Source organism: Gymnodraco acuticeps, unplaced genomic scaffold, assembly GCF_902827175.1.
Source record: "Gymnodraco acuticeps unplaced genomic scaffold, fGymAcu1.1, whole genome shotgun sequence".
NCBI classification, from domain to species: domain Eukaryota; kingdom Metazoa; phylum Chordata; class Actinopteri; order Perciformes; family Bathydraconidae; genus Gymnodraco; species Gymnodraco acuticeps.
Genome location: NW_022992032.1, coordinates 1,258,203 through 1,284,160, shown reverse-complemented (window position 1 = coordinate 1,284,160; position 25,958 = coordinate 1,258,203). Strand labels below are relative to the sequence as shown.

General features: G+C 42.5%; 1 protein-coding gene across 3 annotated transcripts in view; it reads left to right on the top strand.

Moving 5' to 3' along the window:
• The window catches only part of cica (capicua transcriptional repressor a), a 53,349-nt gene extending 27,738 nt beyond the window's left edge, over positions 1-25,611 (top strand). For 2 of the 3 annotated variants that reach the window (XM_034201570.1, XM_034201571.1), the window contains exons 6-22: positions 161-260; positions 1,006-1,188; positions 2,102-2,228; positions 2,556-2,731; positions 6,750-6,870; positions 7,227-7,309; positions 7,746-8,541; positions 9,742-9,884; positions 10,858-11,018; positions 11,780-12,008; positions 12,584-12,875; positions 13,491-13,546; positions 18,725-18,867; positions 19,536-19,687; positions 20,797-20,931; positions 21,019-21,144; positions 22,434-25,611. In XM_034201570.1, coding sequence (XP_034057461.1) covers positions 161-260; positions 1,006-1,188; positions 2,102-2,228; positions 2,556-2,731; positions 6,750-6,870; positions 7,227-7,309; positions 7,746-8,541; positions 9,742-9,884; positions 10,858-11,018; positions 11,780-12,008; positions 12,584-12,875; positions 13,491-13,546; positions 18,725-18,867; positions 19,536-19,687; positions 20,797-20,931; positions 21,019-21,144; positions 22,434-22,705 — 3,295 coding nt within the window. In that variant the 3' untranslated portion in view covers positions 22,706-25,611. The remainder of the gene's footprint in view (positions 1-160; positions 261-1,005; positions 1,189-2,101; positions 2,229-2,555; positions 2,732-6,749; positions 6,871-7,226; positions 7,310-7,745; positions 8,542-9,741; positions 9,885-10,857; positions 11,019-11,779; positions 12,009-12,583; positions 12,876-13,490; positions 13,547-18,724; positions 18,868-19,535; positions 19,688-20,796; positions 20,932-21,018; positions 21,145-22,433) is intronic. The other variant, XM_034201572.1, reaches the window with a different exon arrangement.
• The last annotated feature ends 347 nt before the right edge of the window (positions 25,612-25,958 follow it).

The window sequence follows — 25,958 nt, the reverse complement described above, 5'->3', positions numbered from 1 at the left end:
GCATGATATGGGCCCCTTTAATAAATAAGGAATAGTGTGTCTTGAATACCGCCCTAAATCCTTCACATTAGTTGTTTTTCCCTCTCACTGAGTAATTCCCCTTGATTTCCAATCTCTTGGGGACACATAGTTTAACTTTTGTCTCTGTGTGTGAATGCAGGTTTTCCCCGGGTGTGGCCAACGAGGCAACGCCCTCCTCTGGCCCCTTGAAGAGACGCACACAGTCCCTCAGCGCCCTGCCAAAGGATTTAGACAGGAAGGTCAGTCCACCATGCAGACAGATGGTAGAAAGGGCAAAAAGGTACAGAAAAAAAATTGATAAGAGCTTGGCTTATGGTGACCAAAAGTGACATCATCACATGTATTCGGTAAGACTCCTTAAGTCGTTGTGATAATTTTGCAATGCTTTTCACACATGCATGCCAAAAAAAAGCATACTGATCAAGGCAAATAACTTGAATTAAAAAGTAAAATGATTAATTAGTTTCACTTATAAGTGTGTTACCATTTATTTTTACATGCTTTAGCAAATACACACTTGAGTAATGTTTTTTCCAGCTTAATCAAATTGTTTACAGTATATTCAACTTTATAACCTTCATTTGAATATTTTCTTCTAAATATATGATATATTAAAATATCAACTATCACAATATTTGTATCGAAACACCTTGATATTTATTTTGCAACAATATATGGGGGTTTACTATTGGTGCTTTTATAACATATTACCAGTTATTTATTTGATTAACAATCATCAGTTATGTGGATGTATTGACATATAGTGTGTAAAAAATAAATACAAATAATAAAATGACATTGCTACTGTATTGCAGTAAACCAGGAAAACACAGCACATATGCAATATTTAAAGAGGATATCTAGACCTATATCACAGTATCAATATGATACGATGTATTGCCCATCCCCTATGCGGAGGTTCACAAATTAAGCTGAATGCTTACCATAATACCAAACTCTTTGTCCTCTACAAACCCCAATCAGAGGGAGAAGGACCACATCCGCCGACCCATGAACGCATTCATGATCTTCAGCAAACGCCACCGGGCCCTGGTGCACCAGCGGCATCCCAACCAGGACAACCGCACCGTCAGCAAGATCCTGGGGGAGTGGTGGTACGCTCTGGGGCCCAACGAGAAGCAGCAGTACCACGATCTGGCCTTCCAGGTAAACACGCTGTAAAATGATTTAAGTGTCTCTTTTTTCTGTTGGTTACGTCTTATAGAGTGGTGCAGAGACGAGTCCTAAAACCCGGAAGTGAGTTAGCATTTTACCACTACGGGTTCCCTCGTCTCAGAGTCAATGGGATTTCTCCATAGGATTCTGGAAAATAGCTCGAAATGTGGTTGACACACATTTAAGAGACGGATCACGTTTTGTTCTACGACATTATAATCCATCAGCAGTGACCCCACTGGGGATTTTTTTAAGAGTTTCCGTGTCTGAAAAACGATGGTTGTTACCATGTGGCTGAATAGGACTACAGAAATTGTTGAGGACGTTGTATGTCATTACGCCGAACACGTAAACACTCCTCTAAGTTTGTTTGCCCTGTTCTGCTTGAAAGCAAGTCCCTGCCTCCGGCAAACTGTTCAAACAAACGCTTCAACTTTTACAATTTTGAATCTGTATTTTTGAATATGGATCTTAAGTTGGCGTGACGTTGAAGTCGTGCTGCTGTACTCGGCTGTAGTTTGTTTATAGCATAACGTTAGCATTTTGCTTCTGGCGATTCGATTTATGATTCGAAAATGATAAAAGTAGGGTAGACATGTGGAGATTATCCGGCTGAACAAAACGTGCATTCATCAAACAGCTTTGTTTTCCACAGACCTTATTTCGAGCTATTTTACCAAATCCTATGGAGAAATCCCATTGCTTTTTTGTCGAGGGAACCCATGCGCAGTTTACTTCCGGGTAAATATGTCATCCCTGCACCACTTTATTGCCATGCCAGATTAGTAAATCTTGAGCCATCATATCAGAGCTTTTTAATTTGAGACATCCCGGTTTATAAACAGCAGCTTGTCTTGCATCCACAACAAATAAAGACCCACTGCACCTCTTTATCCTCCTCCAGGTGAAAGAAGCCCACTTCAGAGCCCACCCAGACTGGAAGTGGTGCAACAAGGACCGCAGGAAGTCTCTGTCAGAGGGCCGCGGGACGCCAAAGGAGTCACGGGAGAGGAGCATGTCGGAGAGCATAGGTGTGTGTTTATTAGCATTGATTAACATTTACAAGCTAATGTAAAATATGCCATTTACAAGGAAAATGTCTGAGATCAATGAAACACCAACTGCTTTGAAGGTTTTGTCAGTGATCCTGTTGAATATCAAGTCTAACAAAATCTACTGTATTATAAAACATTATGCTGAATGAATTGAAGATTGCAGGCTGATGAAGTGTTGTTTTAGATTTTAAAGTAAAGATATTCTGTTTTATTGATTATAATGCGATGACACCTTTATATATACAGTCTATGGATGACACACAACGATATTTTATCTTTGATCAGAGTCTTTCTCTTCTCCAGATCCCCATCCAGACGCTAAGGTGCTGCTGGAGGGGAAGGGGGGAGGCTCGGGCTGGCAAGGGGGATCAGAGCGTCGAGGGGGAATGTTCGGGGGGCAGCACTCCCGTCCCCGAGCCTTTTCCCAGAGTGCCGTGCACACCCTGGAGCAGAAGGAGAGAGAGAGAGAACTGGAGAAGGTAGGCGGTTGTTAATCTGTAGCTCAAAGGCAGCAGAGAGACTCAATGTGCAGCAACATTTTGGATATCGGGTTTTAATTTAACCTTAAAGCTAGAGAATTAAAAATATTTTGCTTTAAGATTAGTCGAGTTTCATTCAAGCACTTAAAACTAGTTTATTACATTAAGGAAAAAATGCAGAAATGAAAAGCAACACCCAGCAATCCCCCAAAACACACAGACATGTGTGTGTGAGTGTGTTTATTGAAAGCAGACATGTGTCCTTCACACTGCAAAGCCTTCCAGTTGAACTCACTGAAAGAGTTCAATTGGACTCTCTGAATTCTTTGTGTGAGGGCTCGAGTTTATGCTGCTGAAGCTCTGGGGGAGCTCAGCCTCCAACTTCAAAGGTTCCACTTTCTACTTTTTTAGAGCCTTTGAAGGCTCTGTGGTGTTTGCTGCTGCGCTCCTAATCACTGAGGGATAGGCCTGCATGCTAGCTCTTTTGTTTTGAAGGCATTCGTTTAATGCTGGTGGCGTAGCTGTATGCATGCTTTGATAATATTGCTTCTGTCTGATGTATTTTTTCTGATGTACTTGAAGGCTAACTTCAATTGTTCTATGTGTTTGTCTATTAGTCACTAATCGGGGTTCATACTCTATTCTGACATCTCGATGCTTTTATGTTCAAAAAGCTCTTTCCTCATACTGCCTGTGCTGCAGCACCTCTTTTCACCCTCTGTCTGAAACCACAGCCCAGTCTGCTATGTTTGGTTAGCTGGCTAGCTCTGTTGTGATTGGTCAACCGCTTAGAGATGTTCCACCCCTTAACAAATGAATGTCAAATGGAGGCGTTTCAGGCAGGGGGTGATAGTGTGGGAGAGAAACTCCCTCTGAAGGGAACTTTGGGATGTAAGCCTTTGCAGACCATTGATTGATTGATTGAAAAGTGTATTAACAGCTTGTATATTGGGTACAGTACAGTACAGCTCAAAACATACAATTGTTAAGGGGATGCAGACCAGAGAAAGACTTTCGTCTTGTTTACATCAGGGTCCCCCATTTCCAATTCATCATCATTTAAGACATATAAGACATATTTGACATACAGATGGCTTATTTACAATTTACATACAGGTGGTTTTTTACATACAGATTGCTTATTTACAATTTTCATTTTAGATTTCGTTCTAATACATCCTAACCGGACATTTAAGACATACCAAGTCTACAGATATACAGTTAGTAACAGAGTCTAAAATGCGAGTATATACATAGATGGGGGGGGGAAGCTGTCCATTGAACGACAGGTTGAGATTTGTACCATTACCGGGGCCAGTTTTGCAATGCTCTCCCCCGAAGGTGCTCTTTAAGAGAGGTTTTGAAGGTAAGTATAGTTTTACTTTCCTTTACAGTTGTGGGAAGAGCGTTCCACCTTGATGTGGCATAATTGCGAAACGTGTATTCCCCCTTTTTTGTGCCAAATCTGGGTTTCACATGATTTGTGGAGCTCCCTCTGGTGTTATGATCATGGTATTCCTTGACCTTTGGGAAGAATTTTGACATGTACATGGGTACCATAGAGGTGTAGTGGATCTTGTAGACCAGGCCCATTGCAAGTAGCTGTACTCTGTCGTCTACTCTAAGCCATCCTAGGTTGTCAAAGTGGGCAGAGGTGAGGTGGGTTCTAGATGAAAGGTCAAGCAGTAGTCTGACTAGTTTATTTTGCGATGTTTGAAGTTTTATTTTTAGCGCCTTGGAGGTGCTATGGTACCATGACGTGCAAGCATAGTCATAGTACCCTTGAATGAGTGCTCCTGCCAGAGTTTTCAGGGTGTTTTTGTTTACCAGAGAGGAGATCCGGTATAGGAATCTAGTTCTTTGATTGACTTTTTTTATTACATTGGATGCCATTCTGTCACAGGAGAGGTTTGCCTCAAGAATAGATCCTAGGTATGTAATTTCCTTCTTACTTGTGACAATAATGTCGCCCACTGCAACTGAGAAGTCGTCGGATTTGCTGAGATTATGTTTCGAACCGAAGAGAATGGACTCTGTTTTACCCAGGTGTAATGATAATTTATTATCGGCGAGCCAGGTGCAGATTCTGCCGAGCTCGGAGCTGAGGGTTTTTTCAACCTGCAACCTGTTCCTGCCAGAGACCAGCAGGGCTGAGTCGTCCGCGAACAGGAACAAGTTGCAGTCACATGCTGATGACATGTCATTTACATAAATTAGGAACAGTAACGGACCTAATATGCTTCCTTGTGGAACACCACAGCTCACTGGGAGGGGGGGGGGGCAGAGTACCGTTTACCTGCACACAAACCTATTTAACACGACAGGAAAGGGAAAACCCCAAAACATATTAGGGCCTCCTTAAGTATTTAGAGAGAACTATGTAAACTAGTGCTGGGGGGAAACGATTATTTTGAAAACGATTAATCGGGCGATTATTTGATCGATTAGTCGACTAATCGAACGATTATTTTTCTGTTGTTCAATTCATAAAAAACGTAATGTAAAAAATTTTTTTTTCACGATACTGTGTCTCAGGGGATCTTAATATTTAAGAACCTATTAATGTGTTATACCAGATTAACGGAAATAATCTCAGCTAACTGACGATACAAACCATGTTTACCAAAACAAAACACAAGTCTCATAAGAAGCATCTAAATGACCCCTGAGCGAAAAATGCTAACGGACATTGGCACAGATCTCAAGAGAAAAGTACCCTTATTACTTATCGTAGCTGCACATACAAGATATCCGATTAAAACTGAGACTCCACAGATTATGTAGGTACATAGTATCATCACTGAGTGATCCGGACTCGCGACAGGGGAAGCAAATACAGTCATCACAACACGTACCTTCACAGAGCTTCTAGGGAGATCGTCTCACCGCCGTAGCTGTCAATCTGATCAAAATACGTGTTCAATGGCATTAAAATGAGAAAAAACGCGGCTGAATCGGTTAATCCATAGGTTTTTAACGTCTATGTATAAAACAATTATTGAATTTATAATCCATAATTCCATTTTAAATCGGAGAGCAAATGCTAGCTGCTAATGGTTGCCACCACAGCTAGCTGCTGCTTCCGGTCAAGCAGCAGTCTCAGTGAGATATAAATATATAAATATCTTTGCGTTTTGGACTAACTTTAAAATATTCCCATGCTTTTGAAGACCTGGGGCGAGATGTTTTCGTTTGAGGGCTTCGTGCGCAATCCTGTGAGGAGGAGTTGGTAGCCGTTTCAGTCTCCATTGTGTTAGAAGTGCGATTGCGAACTGCTTGTTGCTTTGGGTGACCCACGTGTGTGTGGCGTCATACAGTCTATGGTGTCGACGCGGAAATATGTCGTCGACGATATTTTGAAGTCGACGCGTCGCTACAGCACTAATGTAAACAGTCTCCGATGTAATGGCTTAGGACAATTCTGCACAGAAAGTGCTTGTTTCTTCCACTGACAGGCTCAGATTTGTATTCCAAGTGTCTGAAACCTTATGGAAAGGCCCCTAAAGAGAAATAAAACATAATGTTTTACCTTTCGCTTGATCAGGTCTGTTTGTTCTTTGGTCATGTGACTTTTTGCCGGAAGACAATGAATGGTGGAATGGTGGTGAGAATTGGAGGGAAGAGTGCTGGTTTCTTTACAGGTACAGAAAGTGTAGCTTGGTGTTATCTGAAACATTTTCAAAGTCATGGTTGTATTTGTAGCTGTTTGGATGCAATGAAAATGAAAGACTCTGTTTGACACAGTAACTACAACATTTATTTCATTTTGAGACAGCTATAATAACAGCCTGAGCCTGACGGTGGCATAAAACCCTTTATTATGGCGTCCAGAAGTGCCCTGAGCGAGAGCAATGCAGCGCTCTTACTCAATACTGGACCAATTTCATAAAGTGTTGTCCCCATTGGTGACTAAGACCAGAAGACATTGTAAAATAAAGGGGTTCCAGGTTGAAAAAGTTACTATTTTGTTCAATTGTAAGACTGTTAACATTTTCTTTTTGTATTCATTTGTTATCAGGAGGGTGCGAGTTCTTTTCGGCACCGACCCATCCCTCAGTCCATGTACCACGGGGAGGACGTGCCCAGCGACGATGAGCGTATGGTCATCTGTGAGGAAGAAGGAGACGATGATGTCATGGGTGAGTGAGATGATAGCACGGTGGTCTCGTGGTGTTTAGAGAGACTGTTGCATAACCACAAAGGCATCGTTTCAGTTCCCACAGCGATCAGTGTGACTTAGAAAAAGACAATGAACATCAGCCTGAGTCAGAATGACTGTCTGCTGAACCTCAGCCCCGGGCTATTAAATCGCTAGTGTTAGAATAAAGCATAACAATAGCACATCATTGGCAATTTGGTGGTGATATTGGCGGTTTGAGGGCACTGATTGCAAATGAAATCAGTTCAAAGAAACAGTTGAAATGATATTGTGTGTTAAGTCGTCTTTTCTAAAATGTATTAACACTAACTTCTGATATCTGTGTCCCATCCTCAGATGACTCCTGTCCTGAAGGCTCCATTGATCTCAAGTGTAAAGAGAGAGTGACAGACAGCGATGAAGACGAACCAGATGGACAGGTAGCTGCAGAGATCATCATATAACTTGAGTTACTGTCCACACTGGACCTCAATTTGAGCTAGATTTTCAGTTTTTGGTCTGCTCACTATGTTACGGAGATGAACAAAGGAGTTCAATAGAGGCGTTTTAGGCAGTGTGTGGCCTTTGCAGACCATTTATATGCCCAAAAAGCTATATTACACACTACAGGAAAGGGAAACCCCCAAAAAGCATAATAGGGCCCCTTTAATATAGCTCTGTTGCCTTGCTTTCGTGTTATAACTATCTCTTTTTCTCCAAACTGTGGGTGTGCTGGTCACACTTAGCATGAATAAGTACCTCATATAACCCCACTTTAAACAATTGAGCTAGTAACTTCATGTTTTTTATGAAGAAGAGAAAAACACTCCATAGTAACTTTCCTATCTTTGATCTCTCTGTCTCTCCTTCCTCCAGCATAACTTCCAGCCAGTGGTTCGCTCCTCTCTTCCTTCTTCCTCTCCCCCCATCCTAACCTCCGCCTCAGCAAAAGGGAATGGAGAAGGAGGAGGAGGTGGTGAAGAGGGGTCTGAGAGGAACAGAAAGAGAGGTACAGACGGAGGAGAGGAGGGGAGCGAGGGAAGAGCCAAGAGAGAGGAAACGGCAGCAGGAGAAAGAGATGTCTCCCCAACATCCAGCCCCAAGGCTTTGGCCCATCAGGGTGTGACCCAGGTCCTAGGCGCCGTCCGTGTGGCTCCCACTATGGTTACCAACGTGGTACGACCCATCGCCAGCACGCCCATCGCCAGCAAGCAAGTGGAAGGATCCGCCACCCTCAGCTCAGTGCCTCAGGACAAGAAATCCACTCTCCTGATTGGAGGAGGAGGAGGACCTCAGCTGCTGCCAATCACCGCAGGGGGTGGGTACCTGTCCTCATCCTCCTCCCCCGGTCCAGTCAGTGTCACTCCTATGGAGGGTCTGGTCACTAGTCTAGTTCTGGGAGGGTCCTTTCCTGTCGCCCAACCAGTTCAGCTCCTCGCCACTGAGCAGCCGCACGCACAAACCCCCCTCCCCGCCCTGCAGCCCCAGCTCCACCCCTCTGCCGGCCCCAAGCCAATAGCGCAGGTCCCCTACATCCTGCCTACCGAGAACCCCTCCTCCCCTCAACTCACTCACCAACAAATCCTCTCCCTGCCCACCAATGCCTCCCTGGCCGATGGCATGCACTCAGGGGCGGGACTCAGAGTTGCATCAGTCAGTCCCGGAACCAGAGGTGAGACAGAGAGCAACGATTGGCGGACAAAAAAACAAAAAAGCAGAGTTTTGACTTTGTGTTTTTACCATAAACTGTATATAAAGATGGTCTTCGTCCCACTGTACAAAGTCTTGTTCTGACGTAATATGGAACCAGAGTTTACGCAGTAATGAGTGGAGGGCATGGAGCCACGGAATCAGGGTCCTGCCGAAACTCATCGCTAGCTTAGCACTACTGCTGCTTTTTTAGTGTGAGCAAACTAGCTGCTATATTAGCAACACGTTAGCTTAAAAGACGCTCAAACTAACTGTATCTTTATCAATACAATTACGACCAAATTGCAGGATGTCTTATTATATACTGTACACTCAGCATTGGTGTCTGAGAAACGTCATATCACTGTCTGTTATCACTGATATTGCCACAAAGCACTGGCTAACCTTTCTGTAAATTGAAGGTAGCGACATGATCAGTGATACTACAAGACAACAAGATCATGAACAGATTATTGTGTTAGAAACAGTCACGGTCTTGTTAGGATAACTTACTTCTCCTGTTGCAATTCTTATTTAGATTTCCTAAGAATCTTAATTCTTAAGATTAGCTGTCAATACTCAAGCCATTCATATAGCATTAAACAACTAATTAAAATCAAATTAACACTTGAACATACAAATGTGATAAAAACGACCTAAAAAACAGTATTTGCGGAAAAACATTTTTGACCTGTACATTCTGACTTATTAGTTTAGCTCACGTCCTATCAGCTAACATGGAGGGAATAAAGACTGCAGCAGCCAGGGGGGGATTCAGATGCTTTGGCTTCACTTTTAAGTTATGTCATCCATCTTTATATACAGTTTAACGGGTCCACTGACAAATGTTCTTTTAGCTGTAGTTCCCTTATTAATCATCTCCTCCGGAAGCTCTCAAAATGGATTTGATTGGCTTACATAAACGGGAGATAAATGATTGACAGGAGAAATACTGTTGACATGAGTATGAGCGCCTGCCGCCCACCCGTGCCTTAATCACTCTCTATTCATACTGAAGCACATTGTTCCCCCTCGTTATCAGAGAGGAATTTCACTATTATCAGCCTCTGAAATGCCGCGGCCCACCCGTCCCTCCTGTGCTGTCCTCACCTCACCCCTTTTGGCTCGATTCATCCGTTTCTCACGCTGTGTTTTAATTCCCTCTCTCCTTCTCACTCATTAGTTCAAACTCAGTCGCCGGGTTTGCCGAGCAAGATGTTGGTTCCCATGGCAACAGTGAGATCAGGATCTACTCCTCCTCATCCCTCCATTTCCCTGGTCGCTCCGCCTCTTCCTGTGCAGAACGGCGCCGCCACAGGAAACAAGGTGAGGATGTCAACAGGTTCATTGAAACAAGTGTCAACAGCCTAAAATATAAATAGACGCCACCTTGTTTGCTGACAGGCAACAAGGTGGGTAAATCCACAACGGCATCAGCAGCATTTAAACTAGGCATGATGGGAACTAAGTGGATTTATGCTCATGTTTTACTGCCACCTGCTGCACTCTTTACCTACTTCTCATTGGTCAGATTTGGAATTGAAATTGTTGAATCAAAAATACAAAAATGTTGCTGGTCAGAGCTTATTCAATATAATGATTTGCTTTAAATCTCATCTTATATATAAATATAAATTGAATAATTGTGACTTTTTGAATGTTAGACAGATAAACCCAAGCATTTAATGACTTTAATATCCTGATTAATGCATTTTATATCCTTAATTTATATACTTTATATTAGATATAGCACAGTATAGAGCGCTGCTATTAATCATACTACAGTATGTCACGTTATCTCATAATATGTCACTTGACTTACTTGGTCTGGAATAGTTATTACTTTCTATCATAGGGCTCATGTCCACATGGCTCCTTTTTCTGAGCGCCACTGTCTTTTTTTGGCCTTTTATTTCAGTTTTTTTGCTGCAACACCTGAACTCCAATCTAGGGATCAAAAAAGACTATCTATCTCTCTGAACCACTCTTTTTTCCTCTTATCCTTAATAATTAATCTATTAATCAAACCAATTAATGAAATGAGGAGTGAAATTAAAGTATTTGGTAGTTGCAGCACTGCTGCTGTGCTGCGTTTTATTCAGGAGGGACCCGTTTCTACAACAAAGTGCTACACTTGTTCTGAAGTCATAAAAGCACATTTGATATTTATAAGTTTTTCTCACTGGATACATAACACATTCATGATTAAATATCAGATGTTTTTCCTCTGAAGATTCAGGGTCTATTTTGAGATGAGTTGGTGAGAAAACCCTTTTGTTTGCGTGTTTCCCCCCTACAGATCATCCAGATCGCTCCCATGCCTGTGGTGCAGACCAGCGTTCACCCTGGCGGCGCAGCAGCTTTGCACTCAGGGAGCCCTTTTCCTGTTTCTGTGGCGACGGTGATGGCTCCCGGTGCAGCGCCCCCACAGACGGTGCTTCTGACCTCTCCACCCACCAGGTCACTAACACCTGAAACACAACAACTTATACGCTTTTATTTCCCCTACCTAGGGCTTGGAGCTGGTTTAACAGCATTTAAAGATGCTGTGAGATTCCATCTCTGCCAGGTCATTAAGGTTGTTATACTAAATGTAAAGTGAATGTCGATAAAGAAAGGGAACTCTTTGGACTCATTTCACTTTGAGCAATGGGACATATAATACATAATGTAAAAACCTTTTCAAAGTTGAGAAAGGTGGGGAAAAATATATATAGCCATTTGGTCACACTGTTGAAATTGAAAATGGGATTATAGATAATAGATTAAACTGGGCAAATTTTAATCAACAACAATTTCTGTAGTAGCCTTTAGTAATATTTTTTAACAAAAATGCCCAAAACTGATCTATTTCATCTTCTTATATATGTTTATTAGTTTCCTTAAACTGAATATCTTCAGGTTTTAGTTTGTTAGAAATAAATACAAAAAAGTATAGAGCAGTTCATAAAAAATTCGTATAAAATGTTTTAAATTATTTTCTGCCACCAAATCTGAAAACCAAACTATGGATCAATCGAGAACATTTTTTCAACTTGCATATATGCAAGTATATATTTGATCCCTCATGTTCCTATCCTGTAACATAAAAAAAATATTTGGAAATGAAAATGTGTGGTTAAGCTAACTTAAGCTTAAATGTGTCTCTAAATAAACATTATGAACTCTGTATTATACTCAGCTTTATCCAGCTCCACACTCATTGTTCCTCTCTCCTTTAGGATCACATATGTCCAGTCTGGTCCAGGAGTAACCCCGGTAACACCCCAACAGGCCACTCCCCCTCTTGGCTCTGCGTATCTCCAATCATCTCTGGCGACCCTGGGCTTCACCGCCATTGCCCCGGTCGGGCAAACTCTGGTTCAGCCTCCACTGTTAGCTCAAGCCCCGTCCCTCAGCTGTCAATCACAGACCCCTCCAGCTCAGGCCTCAGCAACTGCTGGTCGTCAGGTAAAGAGGAGCGAATCAGAGAGTGTATTAGTGTCAAAAGAAGATAAGAGTGTTACATTAGAATAGATACTTTTATTATACTTTATATTTGTTTTTCTTTTCAGTCCAAAGGCTGAGGTATTTTGTTTCCTTTCTTCTTTTTCTTAGTTTACCAGTAGTGTAAACAAATCCTTATTAAAATATTTTTGCTTCAAAGATTTTGAATGTTGTCATTAGCACATGCAGCTCCAAAGGGCAGCAGGATTAATATTATAAAGTCATAAATACATTACTTTTGAAACATTAAGAAAAGGACTAAGCAACTAAGGAAATACGGCTGTGACGTTTGACCTCTACACTAACTTCTATGTTTTTACAAAACAGAAAGATGGAATATTCAATCATAAAAATAAGTTTACTATTTCTAAGAAAAAATAAATGTTTACCAAAGAAGTAATTTATATATTTGACTCTATTTCCACTTATCCCACTGCTTTAGATTACCGTCTAATGACACGTTCACTGTTGGCCTGTTACACCCATTTTTGAAGGTAACACAAAATGTGTTGTTTACTGACATGCTTCCTCTCCATCAGGTACTAACTGCCATCTACCCTGCACCACCCGCTGCTCTGCCTACTGGGGTGGTCTCTGTAGCCCCCGCACCACCTGCAGTGGCCCCCGCGGCCCAGGACGTGATGGACCCTTCCTCCCCGTTACAGACGGGGGTGCAGGGTTCAGCGGCGGCGACCCTTAAGCCTTACGAGGCGGTGAAGGTGAAGGTGGAGGTGAAGAAGGAGAACCTGCTGGATGGTCTGCCTGAAGATGGAGGACAGGAGTTATCAAGCTCAGCTGCCAGCTCCTTATTGACTATTAATGAAACAGCAGGTAACACTCCACTGGTTGGTTTAGGGTTCAGTGTTCAAAAATGAAAAATGTCAACTATTTAGACTTACTGATCTGAATCACAATATTACAGGGAATTACCATTATTCAAACATGAATCGCTTTATCAGAGAACAATATATTATAATAAGGCTCTGTACCAAACATGGATTTGTCTGTAGAATACAATTTTTGTTTTACATATTTAGCTTTTACCAAATATTGTACTAGTGGCGATTTCAATAAAATGTAGATTAACTGTGCAGCCCTAATTGTCGAAATAAGATATCAAGATATTGTTTAAAAATACAGTGACATTTGATTTTCTCAATATCACCAAGCCCCAATAGGGTTTAATTAAGGAGCTGTATACGACACTACATTCTTCTACCTGTAAGACAATATCATTAACTATACAGATTTTTAGCTATTAGAGTCTGTATTGGACCCTTGTGAAATATAGGTATCGGTTTTCGCATCATCAAGATTGTAAAACATATGAAAGATTAAATATTGTCAAAATTGTCAATTATGGGAATACATTTTTCCTTACATTGAATGTAAACAAATTTGCAGTATTTGAATATCATAGTCTGAAATGATCTGTATCTGTTCCAGTTAAAAAAGAGGAGGACGTCGGTCTGTACATCAAAGAAGAGTACCTCAGCAAAGAGGTGAGAAATCAAGATTAGATAACCTTCTCTAGAAACCTCTCTAAGGAAGTCAAAGAACTACTGTGGATCGTACAATTACACAACTGTACAAGAATACACTAGAATGTCTTTTTCTTGGTGGTTGTTATCCGTTTTTTCAAAGAAACTGTTCAGACCATTTGCATGCACAAAAACACATACAGTGGGGCAAAAAAGTATTTAGTCAGCCACCAATTGTGCAAGTTCTCCCACTTAAAAAGATGAGAGAGGCCTGTAATTTTCATCCTAGGTACACTTCAACTATGAGAGACAGAATGGGGGGAAAGAATCCAGGAAATCACATTGTAGGATTTTTAATGAATTAATTGGTAAATTCCTCGGTAAAATAAGTATTTGGTCACCTACAAACTCCACTATGGCCATGTTACGTCCCGTCCCTCTACCAAGCGGTAGTGGCTCGTGGGAAGACCCGCAACATAAAAACAACCACGCCAAACACAGAATTTAGTTATCGACGGGCATTTATTTTCAGTACAGCCGTAACTCACATGCATGCCTACCGGCAATAAGGAACCATGTCTGGAGGATCGTAAAACAAAAAAAGAAGAAGGGGGCCTGGGCCAGCCACACCATGAGCCGTAGGACCCAGACTTCCCTCCTCTACCCAAAGGTCCAAACACAGCCTACTGGGAAGGAAACAAAGCCGCGAAAAAACCTATACTAATATCCTCCAGAGTTCACACAAAAAAATACAGCAAAATATATAAATCCACACGAGGTGAGAGGAAATCCACGGTCTTAATCCCTTAGCATCAGGGCAGGAAAAAGAGACCTCTTCTCCTCCAGCTTCTCCCTTTTTAAGTCGTCCCCAGCTGAATGCAATTAGGACACCTGGGGGAGGCGGAGCCAGGGGCGGATCAGGTGCACCTGCGCAGCAGAGAGACAGAGAAAAACACAGAGCACGTAACACCCCCACCATGAGTTAGTGATTTTTTTTTTTTTAAAGAAAACAAAACAATCACAACAATCGACGTTAAGTCGACAGACGTGCTCAACAAAAAAAAACACTCTGTTATAGTGGTTTGAAGTCAGAACCATAGCCAGTGCTTCCCTTTCGATGGTGGAACACACCCGCTGGTGGCGATCGAATCTCCCGGAGCGGTACGACACAGAGTGCTCCACCTCACGATCAGCTCCAGTACATCTGCCCGCTGCGCGTCATGCAAGTGTGCCAAATGAGACTCGACATTCACCAGAGTCTCCGCAGCGATCGGGGACTCCGAGGCGCCAGGGGAGTCACTTCCAGCACTGGACAGCGCCACCACACCGGCAGGTTTACGAACAGCCCCGGGGCTTATCGTACCTGTTTTCCCCCCCTCACGCCATAATGGCGGGTCCCTGATCGGTCCGTCCAACTCCGTAGCCGTAAAACTGTCAGATAGATCACCATCACTAACGTCAACTCCACTCTTGGACTTTGGGTGACTGCAACCGTATTCACCCCCGGTTTAACGAGCACACTGCCACCGGCTAAATCATTCCCCAATATCAGATCTACTCCCTCGATAGGAAAACATGACCGAACGCCGACAATCACCGGCCCTGTAACTAGATCTGATTCCAGGTGAACATAATGCAAGGGTGAACCTACATATTGCATCCCAAACCCCCTCACAAGAACACCGGAATTAACAGCAGACTCCTCCGAGAGGGGCAAAACACTACTCACGATAAAAGATTGTGATGCTGCTGTATCCCTCAAAATGGTAACCGGAACCCTGTTGTTGTTCCCAAGCGAAGACACCACTCCCTGCATAAGAAACAGAGCAAAAACTTCGAGTTCTGATTTAGGAGCACCCGGTTGAGGAGTATTGACCAAGACGACCGTCTTTACAGGCTTCTTCTCATCCCGTAACGCATAACAATTCGCCACAATATGACCTCTTTTCTTACAGAAATAACACACTGGGCTATCCCTGGGTCCCCAACTCACCTCCCTCGCATTTTCTTCCACAGCTATAGACATGCTGCCCTGTAACTGCACGTTAGCGGAGCTTTCCCTGACCTTGCTGTCACAAAACCGGGCCTGCGCGCTATCCCTCCCACCGAGGACAGACTTGTGAGTGAGGACATACTCGTCAGCCAGAACCGCAGCATCAGACAGTTTCACAGGTTTTTGCTCATTTATGTATGTGGCTACTCTGTCAGGCAAACAGTTTTTAAAGTCCTCCATGAGCATTAATGTTCTCATGTCCTCTAGAGCAGTGTTTCTCAAACTTTTTCATACCAAGGACCACTTAACCCCTAAAAAAACACTCGCGGACCACCTAACTCCACAAATATCCAAAAACACATAGTTTTTTACAAATCGCCTGAAAATGGTACAAACAAGTGGCCACATGTGTGATGAAGGTGTTTATCTGGGCTATATCATGCAATCGAAAGTGAAACTTAAGCTCGCTCCATTGCGGAGATATTCCCGCGAGAGTGCGGAAAACTTACATTTATTTATTTATTTCAAATGTGAAATTTTACCAATATACTCACGGACCACTAGGGGGCGCTCACGGACCATCAGTGGTCCGCGGACCACACTTTGAGAAGCACTGCTCTAGAGATCTTACCCCTGTCGACGAGCACCACCGATCAAATAGTCCCTCTTTCTCACGAGCGAACTCCACATAAGCCTGAGAATCCCTTTTTCTGAAACTGCGAAACCTCTGACGATACGCCTCTGGCACGAGCTCATAAGCGTGCAGAATTGCTGCTTTCACCTGCCCATAATCCCGGCTGACCTCGTCAGACAATGCAGCGTATACCTCCTGAGCCTTCCCCGTTAGAACGCACTGCAGCATCACAGTCCACACATCCCTAGGCCACTTCAAGTTTGTTGCAACCCGTTCGAAAAGAATAAAAAAATTATCCACGTCCCTCTCACTGAACACTGGAATAAATCGGGTGTATTTACCCACATCAAACTCATGAGGATGTAACACTTCCTTCTCTATAAGTGCCGCCAACAGCTGTTCCTTGATGACCCGCTTCTTGTGCTGTTTGCTAATTGCAACGTTAAATCTGCCTGCAATTAGCTCCAGCTGGGCTTTACTACAGGCGTCCAACTTCTGCCGAATCGGACCACTAGCAAATCCCTCTAGCTCAAACTCCATAGCGCAAAAATCCAACCTAAACTCACTCCAAGAGAAAAACAAAAACAAAACTGAAACCAGCTAGGCTATCATTCTAGCCACACAAAGCAAAAATATATATGCTGTCAAGGGCCGTTCTAGAAAGAAACACTCTCAGTACACCGGCACCTGCCCGAGACAGCCTTTGGACGAGCCCCCATATGTTATGTCCCGTCCCTCTACCAAGCGGTAGTGGCTCGTGGGAAGACCCGCAACATAAAAACAACCACGCCAAACACAGAATTTAGTTATCGACGGGCATTTATTTTCAGCACAGCCGTAACTCACATGCATGCCTACCGGCAATAAGGAACCAAGTCTGGAGGATCGTAAAACAAAACAAAAAAAAGAAGAAGGGGGCCTGGGCCAGCCACACCATGAGCCGTAGGACCCAGACTTCCCTCCTCTACCCAAAGGTCCAAACACAGCCTACTGGGAAGGAAACAAAGCCGCGAAAAAACCTATACTAATATCCTCCAGAGTTCACACAAAAAAATACAGCAAAATATATAAATCCACACGAGGTGAGAGGAAATCCACGGTCTTATTCCCTTAGCATCAGGGCAGGAAAAAGAGACCTCTTCTCCTCCAGCTTCTCCCTTTTTAAGTCGTCCCCAGCTGAATGCAATTAGGACACCTGGGGGAGGCGGAGCCAGGGGCGGATCAGGTGCACCTGCGCAGCAGAGAGACAGAGAAAAACACAGAGCACGTAACAGCCAAGACCAAAGAGCTGTCAAAGGATACCAGAAACAAAATTGTAGACCTGCACCAGGCTGGGAAGACTGAATCTGCAATAGGTTAAGCAGCTTGGTGTGAAGAAATCAACTGTGGGAGCAATTATTAGAAAATGGAAGACATAGAAGACCACTGATAATCTCCCTAGATCTGGAGCTCCACGCAAGATCTCACCCCGTGGGGTCAAAATGATCACAAGAACGGTGAGCAAAAATCCCAGAACCACACGGGGGGACCTAGTCAATGACCTGCAGAGAGCTGGGACCAAAGTAACAAAGGCTACCATCAGTAACACATTACGCCGCCAGGGACTCACATCCTGCCGTGCCAGACGTGTCCCCCTGCTTAAGCCAGTACATGTCCAGGCCCGTCTGAAGTTTGCTAGAGAGCATTTAGATGATCCAGAAGAGGATTGGGAGAATGGTCAGATGAAACCAAAATATAACTTTTTGGTAAAAACTCAACTAGACGTGTTTGGAGGAGAAAGAATGCTGAGTTGCATCCAAAGAACACCATACCTACTGTGAAACATGGGGGTGGAAACATCATGCTTTGGGGCTGTTTTTCTGCAAAGGGACCAGGACGACTGATCCGTGTAAAGGAAAGAATGAATGGGGCCATGTATCGTGAGATTTTGAGTGACAACCTCCTTCCATCAGCAAGGGCATTGAAGATGAAACGTGGCTGGGTCTTTCAGCATGACAATGATCCCAAACACACCGCCCGGGCAACAAAGGAGTGGCTTCGTAAGAAGCATTTCAAGGTCCTGGAGTGGCCTAGCCAGTCTCCAAGCCAGTCTCCAGATCTCAACCCCATAGAAAATCTTTGGAGGGAGTTGAAAGTCCGTGTTGCCCAGCGACAGCCCCAAAACATCACTGCTCTAGAGGAGATCTGCATGGAGGAATGTGTGTGAAAACCTTGTGAAGACTTACAGAAAACGTTTGACCTCTGTCATTGCCAACAAAGGATATATAACAAAGTATTGAGATGAACTTTTGTTATTGACCAAATACTTATTTTCCACCAAAATTTGCAAATAAATTCTTTAAAAATCAGACAATGTGATTTTCTAGATTTTTCTTTTCTCATTTTGTCTCTCATAGTTGAAGTGTACCTAGGATGAAAATGACAGGCCTCTCTCATCTTTTTAAGTGGAGAACTTGCAAAATTGGTGGCTGACTAAATACTTTTTTGCCCCACTGTATAACACACTCCAGGAAAGGTAGAACCCTGAAAAAGCATGATAGGGCCTCTTTAAACTCTCTCCCTCTCCCTCCAGGCTGGACCTCGCACCCCTCCTCCTCCACCCCCTGGTTTGGACCCCCCTCCCCCTCCCCCTGCGGAAAGAGAGCCCCCCTCTTCCTCAAAGAAGACCAAGTTCAGACCCCCGCCGCTCAAAAAGACACCTGACTCTCACGAAAAGTAAGTGGGAAAAGAAGTGGCACTAGCAGGGTGCAGGTCTGAGGGAACTTTTTATTGAATCAAATATACAGTGAGTACTCGTAAATGAGGAATTGAGAAGTTAAGTGCTTTGTTATCACTCAAACCCAGCCTCGTCTTTGACTGTAAGACAAGCTTTTATTAAAGTCCGGAGCCATCCTCTCTTATCAGACTCAAGTTATTGCTCTCGTGTAATCCGTGCCAAACGCAAAATACAACAAAGTCTGCCTGCTCCTTCTGTCTTTCTGCTCGTGGTAAGACTTTGTTCTCTCTATTTTAACAGTTTTCACTTTCTCCAGCACATAACAGTAGCATATCTTAGTGTGTGAAGCAGCTTGAGGATGACATGACAAGCACCCTGGACAGGACTCAGATTTTCACACATTGTGGCATCTAGTCTTTTGACCAAACCTCCAACTCCACAAAATTATGGTGGAAACTCTTTGTGTACTGAATGTGAGTGGGCAGAGTGCTCACTCTTTATATTCTTTATTTAGACACTTGGAAAGTGGTTGGGGAAGCCACAAAGAAGAGAGAGCTCTGGCGGATTTAGCCCTGAGGCTTGAGGAATGTGCATCCATTCCTGGATGTTTTAAACAGCAAAGGCCCGGGCTGGGGACTGACACCATCTCTGTGTCCTCTGTGTGCAGGGTCTTGTCGGAGACGTACTTCGAGGAGCGTTTTGCTGAGCTCCCAGAGTTTAACCCAGAGGAAGTCCTGCCTTCGCCCACTCTGCAGAGCCTGGCCACCTCGCCGAGAGCCATCCTGGGGAGCTACCGCAGGAAGAGACGCAACTCCACCGGTGAGAAGCCGAAAAAGAGAGGCTCTCTTTGATCCAGTGGTGGAGGAAATACATAGATCTTTAAGTAAAAGTGCCAATACCACAGCAAAAATACTCTTTCAGTAAAAGTCCTACATTCCAAACCTTTTTGAAGTAAAGTTTGTAGGTATGATCAGCAACATTAACTTTGAGTATCAAAGGTAAAAGTAGTCATTGAGCTGTAAAATGTTCCTTATAAGGGCTTAACTATTATTTATGATGCTTCTGTGTTAATATTACATTACAGTACATGTCATTAAGCTGGCACTTGTTTCCAAAGTGACTTACATACACTTCAATACCATAGACATGCCTACAGAACCAGTTAGGGTTAGTTATTTTAGGGACACTTTGGCATGCTGTGTGCACTGGTTTTGGTCCGAACCACCAACCCTCTGCTTGGTATAGGCCCATTTACAACCTGAGCCACAGCCAAATAACTGCATGTGTATGCTGTGTTTAAATGCTGTAGATGTAGAAGTTCTGATTTTAATTGAATGTATTACTGGGGAGTTTAATCTACAGCAGTGCTTCATGTTCAATAAGATCATCACAGTTGCTTTGTCTCTGTCTCTAAAAAGTCAATTTTGTAGAAAAACTGCCTTTTTTCTGCTTTGTGACGTAGCACTTCAGCTTATCCAAGAAGCTTTTAAATAGTGTATTTATCTTAATAAGTAGGATAATTGTATAAACACATAGAGGAAAACTTCCTTCAGTTAAAATCTCATTTGAACCTATGTGGATATCACTGAACAGGAAGGGTATACAAATGTATAATCTAAAATGTACTTGTAGTGTAAACTGTAGTGGAGTATTAATTATAATATTGCATTAAATGGAAATACTCAAGTAAAGTAATCTAACTTTTATTTTCTGCTCAAGTTCAGTACTTAAGTTAATAATAAATACACAACAAATAAGTAACATTTCCAACAGCCTTTTTTACATCTAATTTGAAATTAAGAATATTTGTATCGCATTGCATTTCTGCATCTTCCACGTTCATTCCTCCTATTCCTTATTTGTACCCTGCTTTATTCTGAATTCTTCTTTTCCTCCATATTCCCTTTCTCCACATGTCATGTGTTCAGAGCTGGAGGTGACAGCAGAAGAGCCCAGCTCCCCTAGGAGGAAGACCCGCCGTCTCTCCAGCTGCAGCTCGGAGCCCAACACCCCCAAGAGTGCCGCCAAGTGTGAGGGAGAGTTCTTCACTTTCGACAGAGCAGGTACGGCAGGCACATCAGGGGCAGCAGCTGCACACCTGCATCACACGGTGCATTGAGAGTGACATGGTGTGTTCCTTCTTCATGCAGGTACAGAAGGAGAGGATCTGCTTGGAGATCTGGACCGGGTCCCCTACTCGTCTCTGCGCAGAACTCTGGATCAGCGCCGGGCCCTGGTCATGCAGCTGTTTCAGGAACATGGCTTCTTTCCCTCAGGTAAACATAGATAGGACAGGAAGTCATGGTAAAAACTGAGATGGAGATTTAATATTGTAAATGTTTCAAACTATGCAGCCAAGATGTACCTTTATATAGGGTCTGTTCCTTTATTCCTGCTGAAAAAGTAACACTTACATAATGCAAGAAAAACACTTTCCAAATTATTACACAAACAGCTTTACGACTTTCTAATTGGAGAACATCCATTATATCAGAACTTCCAAACAACCTACTAATGCAAGTTGGAATTAAAAGACACTTCACAATAATTACATAACATTTCATTTAGCTGAAGCTTTTACCCAAAAGTGTAATTAACCATGAAAAATACTAACTCTGAACAGCAAGAAACCTGCAAGTACATTTGCTACAAATAAGTACTGGTGCATTAGTCCTAACCTAAACCTAAATAAATCCACACTTTTGTAATATTTCACATTATCAAAAAATATATAAGTGACAAATGTAAAGACAATTTTGGTAGGTTGACAGGGCTCTTTGTAGCATTCTTTCCCACCTCATTTGATCAGGATAACCAGAATTAGAAACTGGTTTATTCCCAAGTAGGGAAACACATACAAGGAATTTGCCTTGGTGTATATGGTACATATACATACATAAACAAATTGTCATAAAAGTACAAAGATATAAAATGATTATAAAAATCTATTAAACTATAAACTATTATAACGTTAAAATATAGATACATATTTAAATGAAATATAAATATACCAAAAGACTGTGTGTTATTACAAAATATGTGCAGTATTGGTATGAAAAGTGGAGAGCTGTGCAGATATAAGAAGAGGTAGCTTTGTGTACAAATGTGAAAAATGTTCAGAGGGTTGTGCAGGACTGACAGTATTTAAATGAACACGATATTGTTGTTATTTTGTATATAATAGTGTATTTTGTTATTTATACTAGTTTGTTGTTAAACTCAGATATACCTGAATCGTTCATTCTTTTATGATATGCAAAACTGCTCAAATAAATGATATTGCACATGCAATCTGTAGCAATTACTGCCTTTATCAGTGACTTACAGGATATATGGTTATACAAGTACACTTTTTTAATTGATCATATACACAACAAATACATAAGAGCAGTTGTAGGCAATAAAAAAGTCTCAGGCTCCAGGAAACAATACTAATTAAATATGTTTATAAAAGATAAGGAGATGTAATTAAAAATGAATGGGACTCTTAACACGCATGCATTATGTCAAATATATATGACTTGATATCCGACACTGTTTTATCACCTGCTCTATCTCCTTCCAGCTCAGGCCACAGCTGCCTTCCAGGCACGTTACTCGGACACCTTCCCCTCCAAGGTGTGTCTGCAGCTAAAGATCCGCGAGGTCCGTCAGAAGATCATGCAGACGGCCACGCCCGGGACCCTGGAGCCCGGAGTGTTAGCGGGGTTGGCTGAAGTGAGCCCCACCCCGCCCCATAGCTCCTATTTCAATCAATCAGCGCGGGAGGAGGGAGGGGCGGAGCAGCACAGAGACAAAGGCCGGAATCCAGAGGGGCCGAAAAGCGAAGGATCGTAAAGCGGTAGAGGATGACAAAGTGGGAAAATCCAGGAAAAGAAGAAGAGAGAGGAGTGTGTCATCCCCGCAGAATGTTCTTGTATGTGTTGAGTACTGTTAATGGCTCCAGCGGGATCCGTTCTTTTGGCACTTATCTCCACCAGACCTGGGAACGAATACATTTTACTATGGTCACAAATATTCAAACTACTCAAGGTGCGCTTGATTCGTCTTATTAGACTTTTTTATAATTTTTAAAAAGCTTCAAAAGGGGACAAATCATTTGCAAGTCCTGACGAGTCAAATGCTTCTTGTAGTTTCCTTTTTTCCCCCTAAGTATCCAGAATATATTCAGTTGGCACAGGTCTGCTCTCAGCACATTTGTACAGTAGTTTTTAGTATGAAACTCACACAAACACTGGCGCATATGTAATCTCCAGCATGCACATGATCCCACATACACACACATGCACACACACCCTTACCAAATCAGACTGTTACTCTTGGTCGGCAGTCCCCGGGAGCAGCCACCAAGGACCATGACACACAAAGGCACTTTGTCACTTATCGTGCAGATGCAGTTTGCTGTTGCCAGCCAGACAGCCAGCCAGCCCTCAGATGCCATTGACTCGACCTCCTTCTCGCCCTTCCACTCCTCAGCACAGTGGTTGGGACGCAAACACAACCCCAACGACCTCCACTGATATTCCACAGCCCCTTGATGCAGCAAGACAGACAGCACACACACATATACAGTACAAATACACACACACACACGCAGTGCATGGACACATATGTGCAGTGTGAGTACTCGTACAAGAAATCGTCAACCCTGGTCTGACCAAGCCATCGGCCTGCACAGTTTTTTGTGATTGTAGTGAGAAGAGAAACTGACAGCATGACATCTTTTTGCTCCTGGAAAACAAAGAGAAGGCGGGAGTTGCGATGTAGTGTGACCAATCTTTGCACCTTCAGTTATTGCCATTATGAAAGACACAGTCCTCGTTGGCAGGAGCTGATTATATATATATATATATATATATATATCTGTATGTCTGTTGGGGTTCCCTTCCCCAACAGCCTGTGCGAACAGGCACCGTAAAGAGATTATGTAAAGACTATTGGTTGTGAGGCTTTGAAGAATCCACGTTAAGTTGGACCGGCTCCCGACAGAGCGCAGAGAAAAAGACAGAAGATGAAGAAGAACCTGGATGATGCTCATTGGACAGAAGATTCATATTCCACCTATAGGAAGACAGATATTAATAGTGAATAAGGACATGACAAGCTTTCCAACAGAGAGAAAAAAGTAGAAATTTAACCAAACTTCTCTGAATCTCCCAGTGGATATAATGTTGCTTTCTCTTGTAATCGTTGCCGTGGAAATAACCAGTTTTACCGTGGCCTGTTTTTCTCTTGTGGCTCTATTGTGTTTCTTCTCCGGCATAAAAAAATCACAAAAAAAAAACTCTGGACAAAGACGGGGGACATAATCAGTCTGCGCCCCCACAATTTTAATTGTACCTGGGGCGGTTCTCACCCCCCCCCCTCCTTTCCCAATATCTCTTCTCTTCGATTTCTCACCAGACAAAGAAGTGGGGGAGCAGGGGGCGTTTGTCGTTTTGTAAAAACGTTGAAATCAGGTGTTTGCACAATTCGTGTGGCCCTTCTAGCCGCAAGTTAAATCAGGAAAGTATTGTTTTTAGAGATTGTTATAGTAGTTAAAATAATAACCTTGTTCCGTATGTTATCAACCACCTTATTCCTCCTTACTCTTTTTCCCCTCCTCTCCTCCCCATTTTACCTCCCTTGACCCCTCAAGTGTTGTTAGAAAGTGCCCTTAAGCACTGGTCCCGGGTCAAGCGCTATGTAGCTCAGGATGGTTCTGGTTAGGGTTAGTTCAGGGAAAGCAGATCCTAGACCAGCCCTGGAGGGCAGTCTCTGGAGCCCTCCCCTCTTCCCTCTCTTCTCAACACTTTATCCTTTCCCGTCAAATGGTGCAATAGGACATTTATTTTTTTGGAAATGGGTGGGTTATTTTGTTTGGGGAAAGGCTCTGTGCCATAGATATTAAAACCAGTGCAGTCAGTCAGTGAGAGGAATGAGCTGTTGTGATACTGTCTTTAACTATGGTATAAAACAAAAAAAGAATCACGCAATTGTTGTTATTGTCAAAGAGATAGAGTATAACTTACTAAAAGTCAAAGACAATTTTTGAATAGCACTTTTTGGCTCTTTGCTTCCTCGGTGAAGAGTGGGGGTAGTTATTATCATGGGTATCTCTTTTATTTCTCTGTATACAGTTGGATGTGTGAAAAAATATATATACCGGTATTTCCATATATGTGCATTTAGGTCTGTGTTTGGGTGTGTGTGTGTGTGTGTATGTGTGTTTTGGCACATGCGGGTAGTGTGTTAACACAACCGACCTCTTGTTCTTTCTCCACACTGCAAGATCATCAAAAGTATATTTTTCATTGTATTCTTCATTATATATTCTACAATAGAGACAGTATTTTTATAGTCACCATGACTATTTTGTCCGCCATCTTGACTGTTATCAAACCCAGTTGATTCAGGATATATATAAAATATATATTCAGGATACTATAAATACATATATAAATACACACAGGTAATAGAGGACTATCAATTTGGGGGTTAGGGCTTTAAAGTGTCCATCTGCATGCATGTGAAATCCCATGCACACATGCACACACCCACCAAGACATATGTGCATACACACACTTGTATGTGTGTACACTGTATGATTGTGCTTAAAAATAAACTGTCCTTACTTTGGAGAAGGAATTTTAGGATGAGTGATGTGAGTGTTCTCTCATAAGCAGGCATGTTGACCATGTGCAATATTTCTAAACAACAACAAAAAAACTAAATATTGAAAATATTAAAGTTCTAACACAATGTCTTGTGCCCTTGGATTTGTTCATGTCTTTGAACTTCAATTCAGCGTTGAATGTTTCACACACAAATGTATATCTTATTTAAAACACACAGAAGGTGTCCATTGAGTTTGATACTATTTTCTGATGTATTGCAATATGTGCTTATAATTCATTTCCCCCCAAAAGGCAGTGGAGACGAAAAAAATAATATATTTTGACAAATGAAGAGGATTACCAGATGCAGTCACTTGACCCACCAGTCAAGTCCAACAAATCCCTGGAACGTACAGTGTGTACTGTACACTGACATTTATCAAGCATCACAGTGTTAAGAGTGCTTATTAAGTAGCCTTTTAGATTGAGGTCAT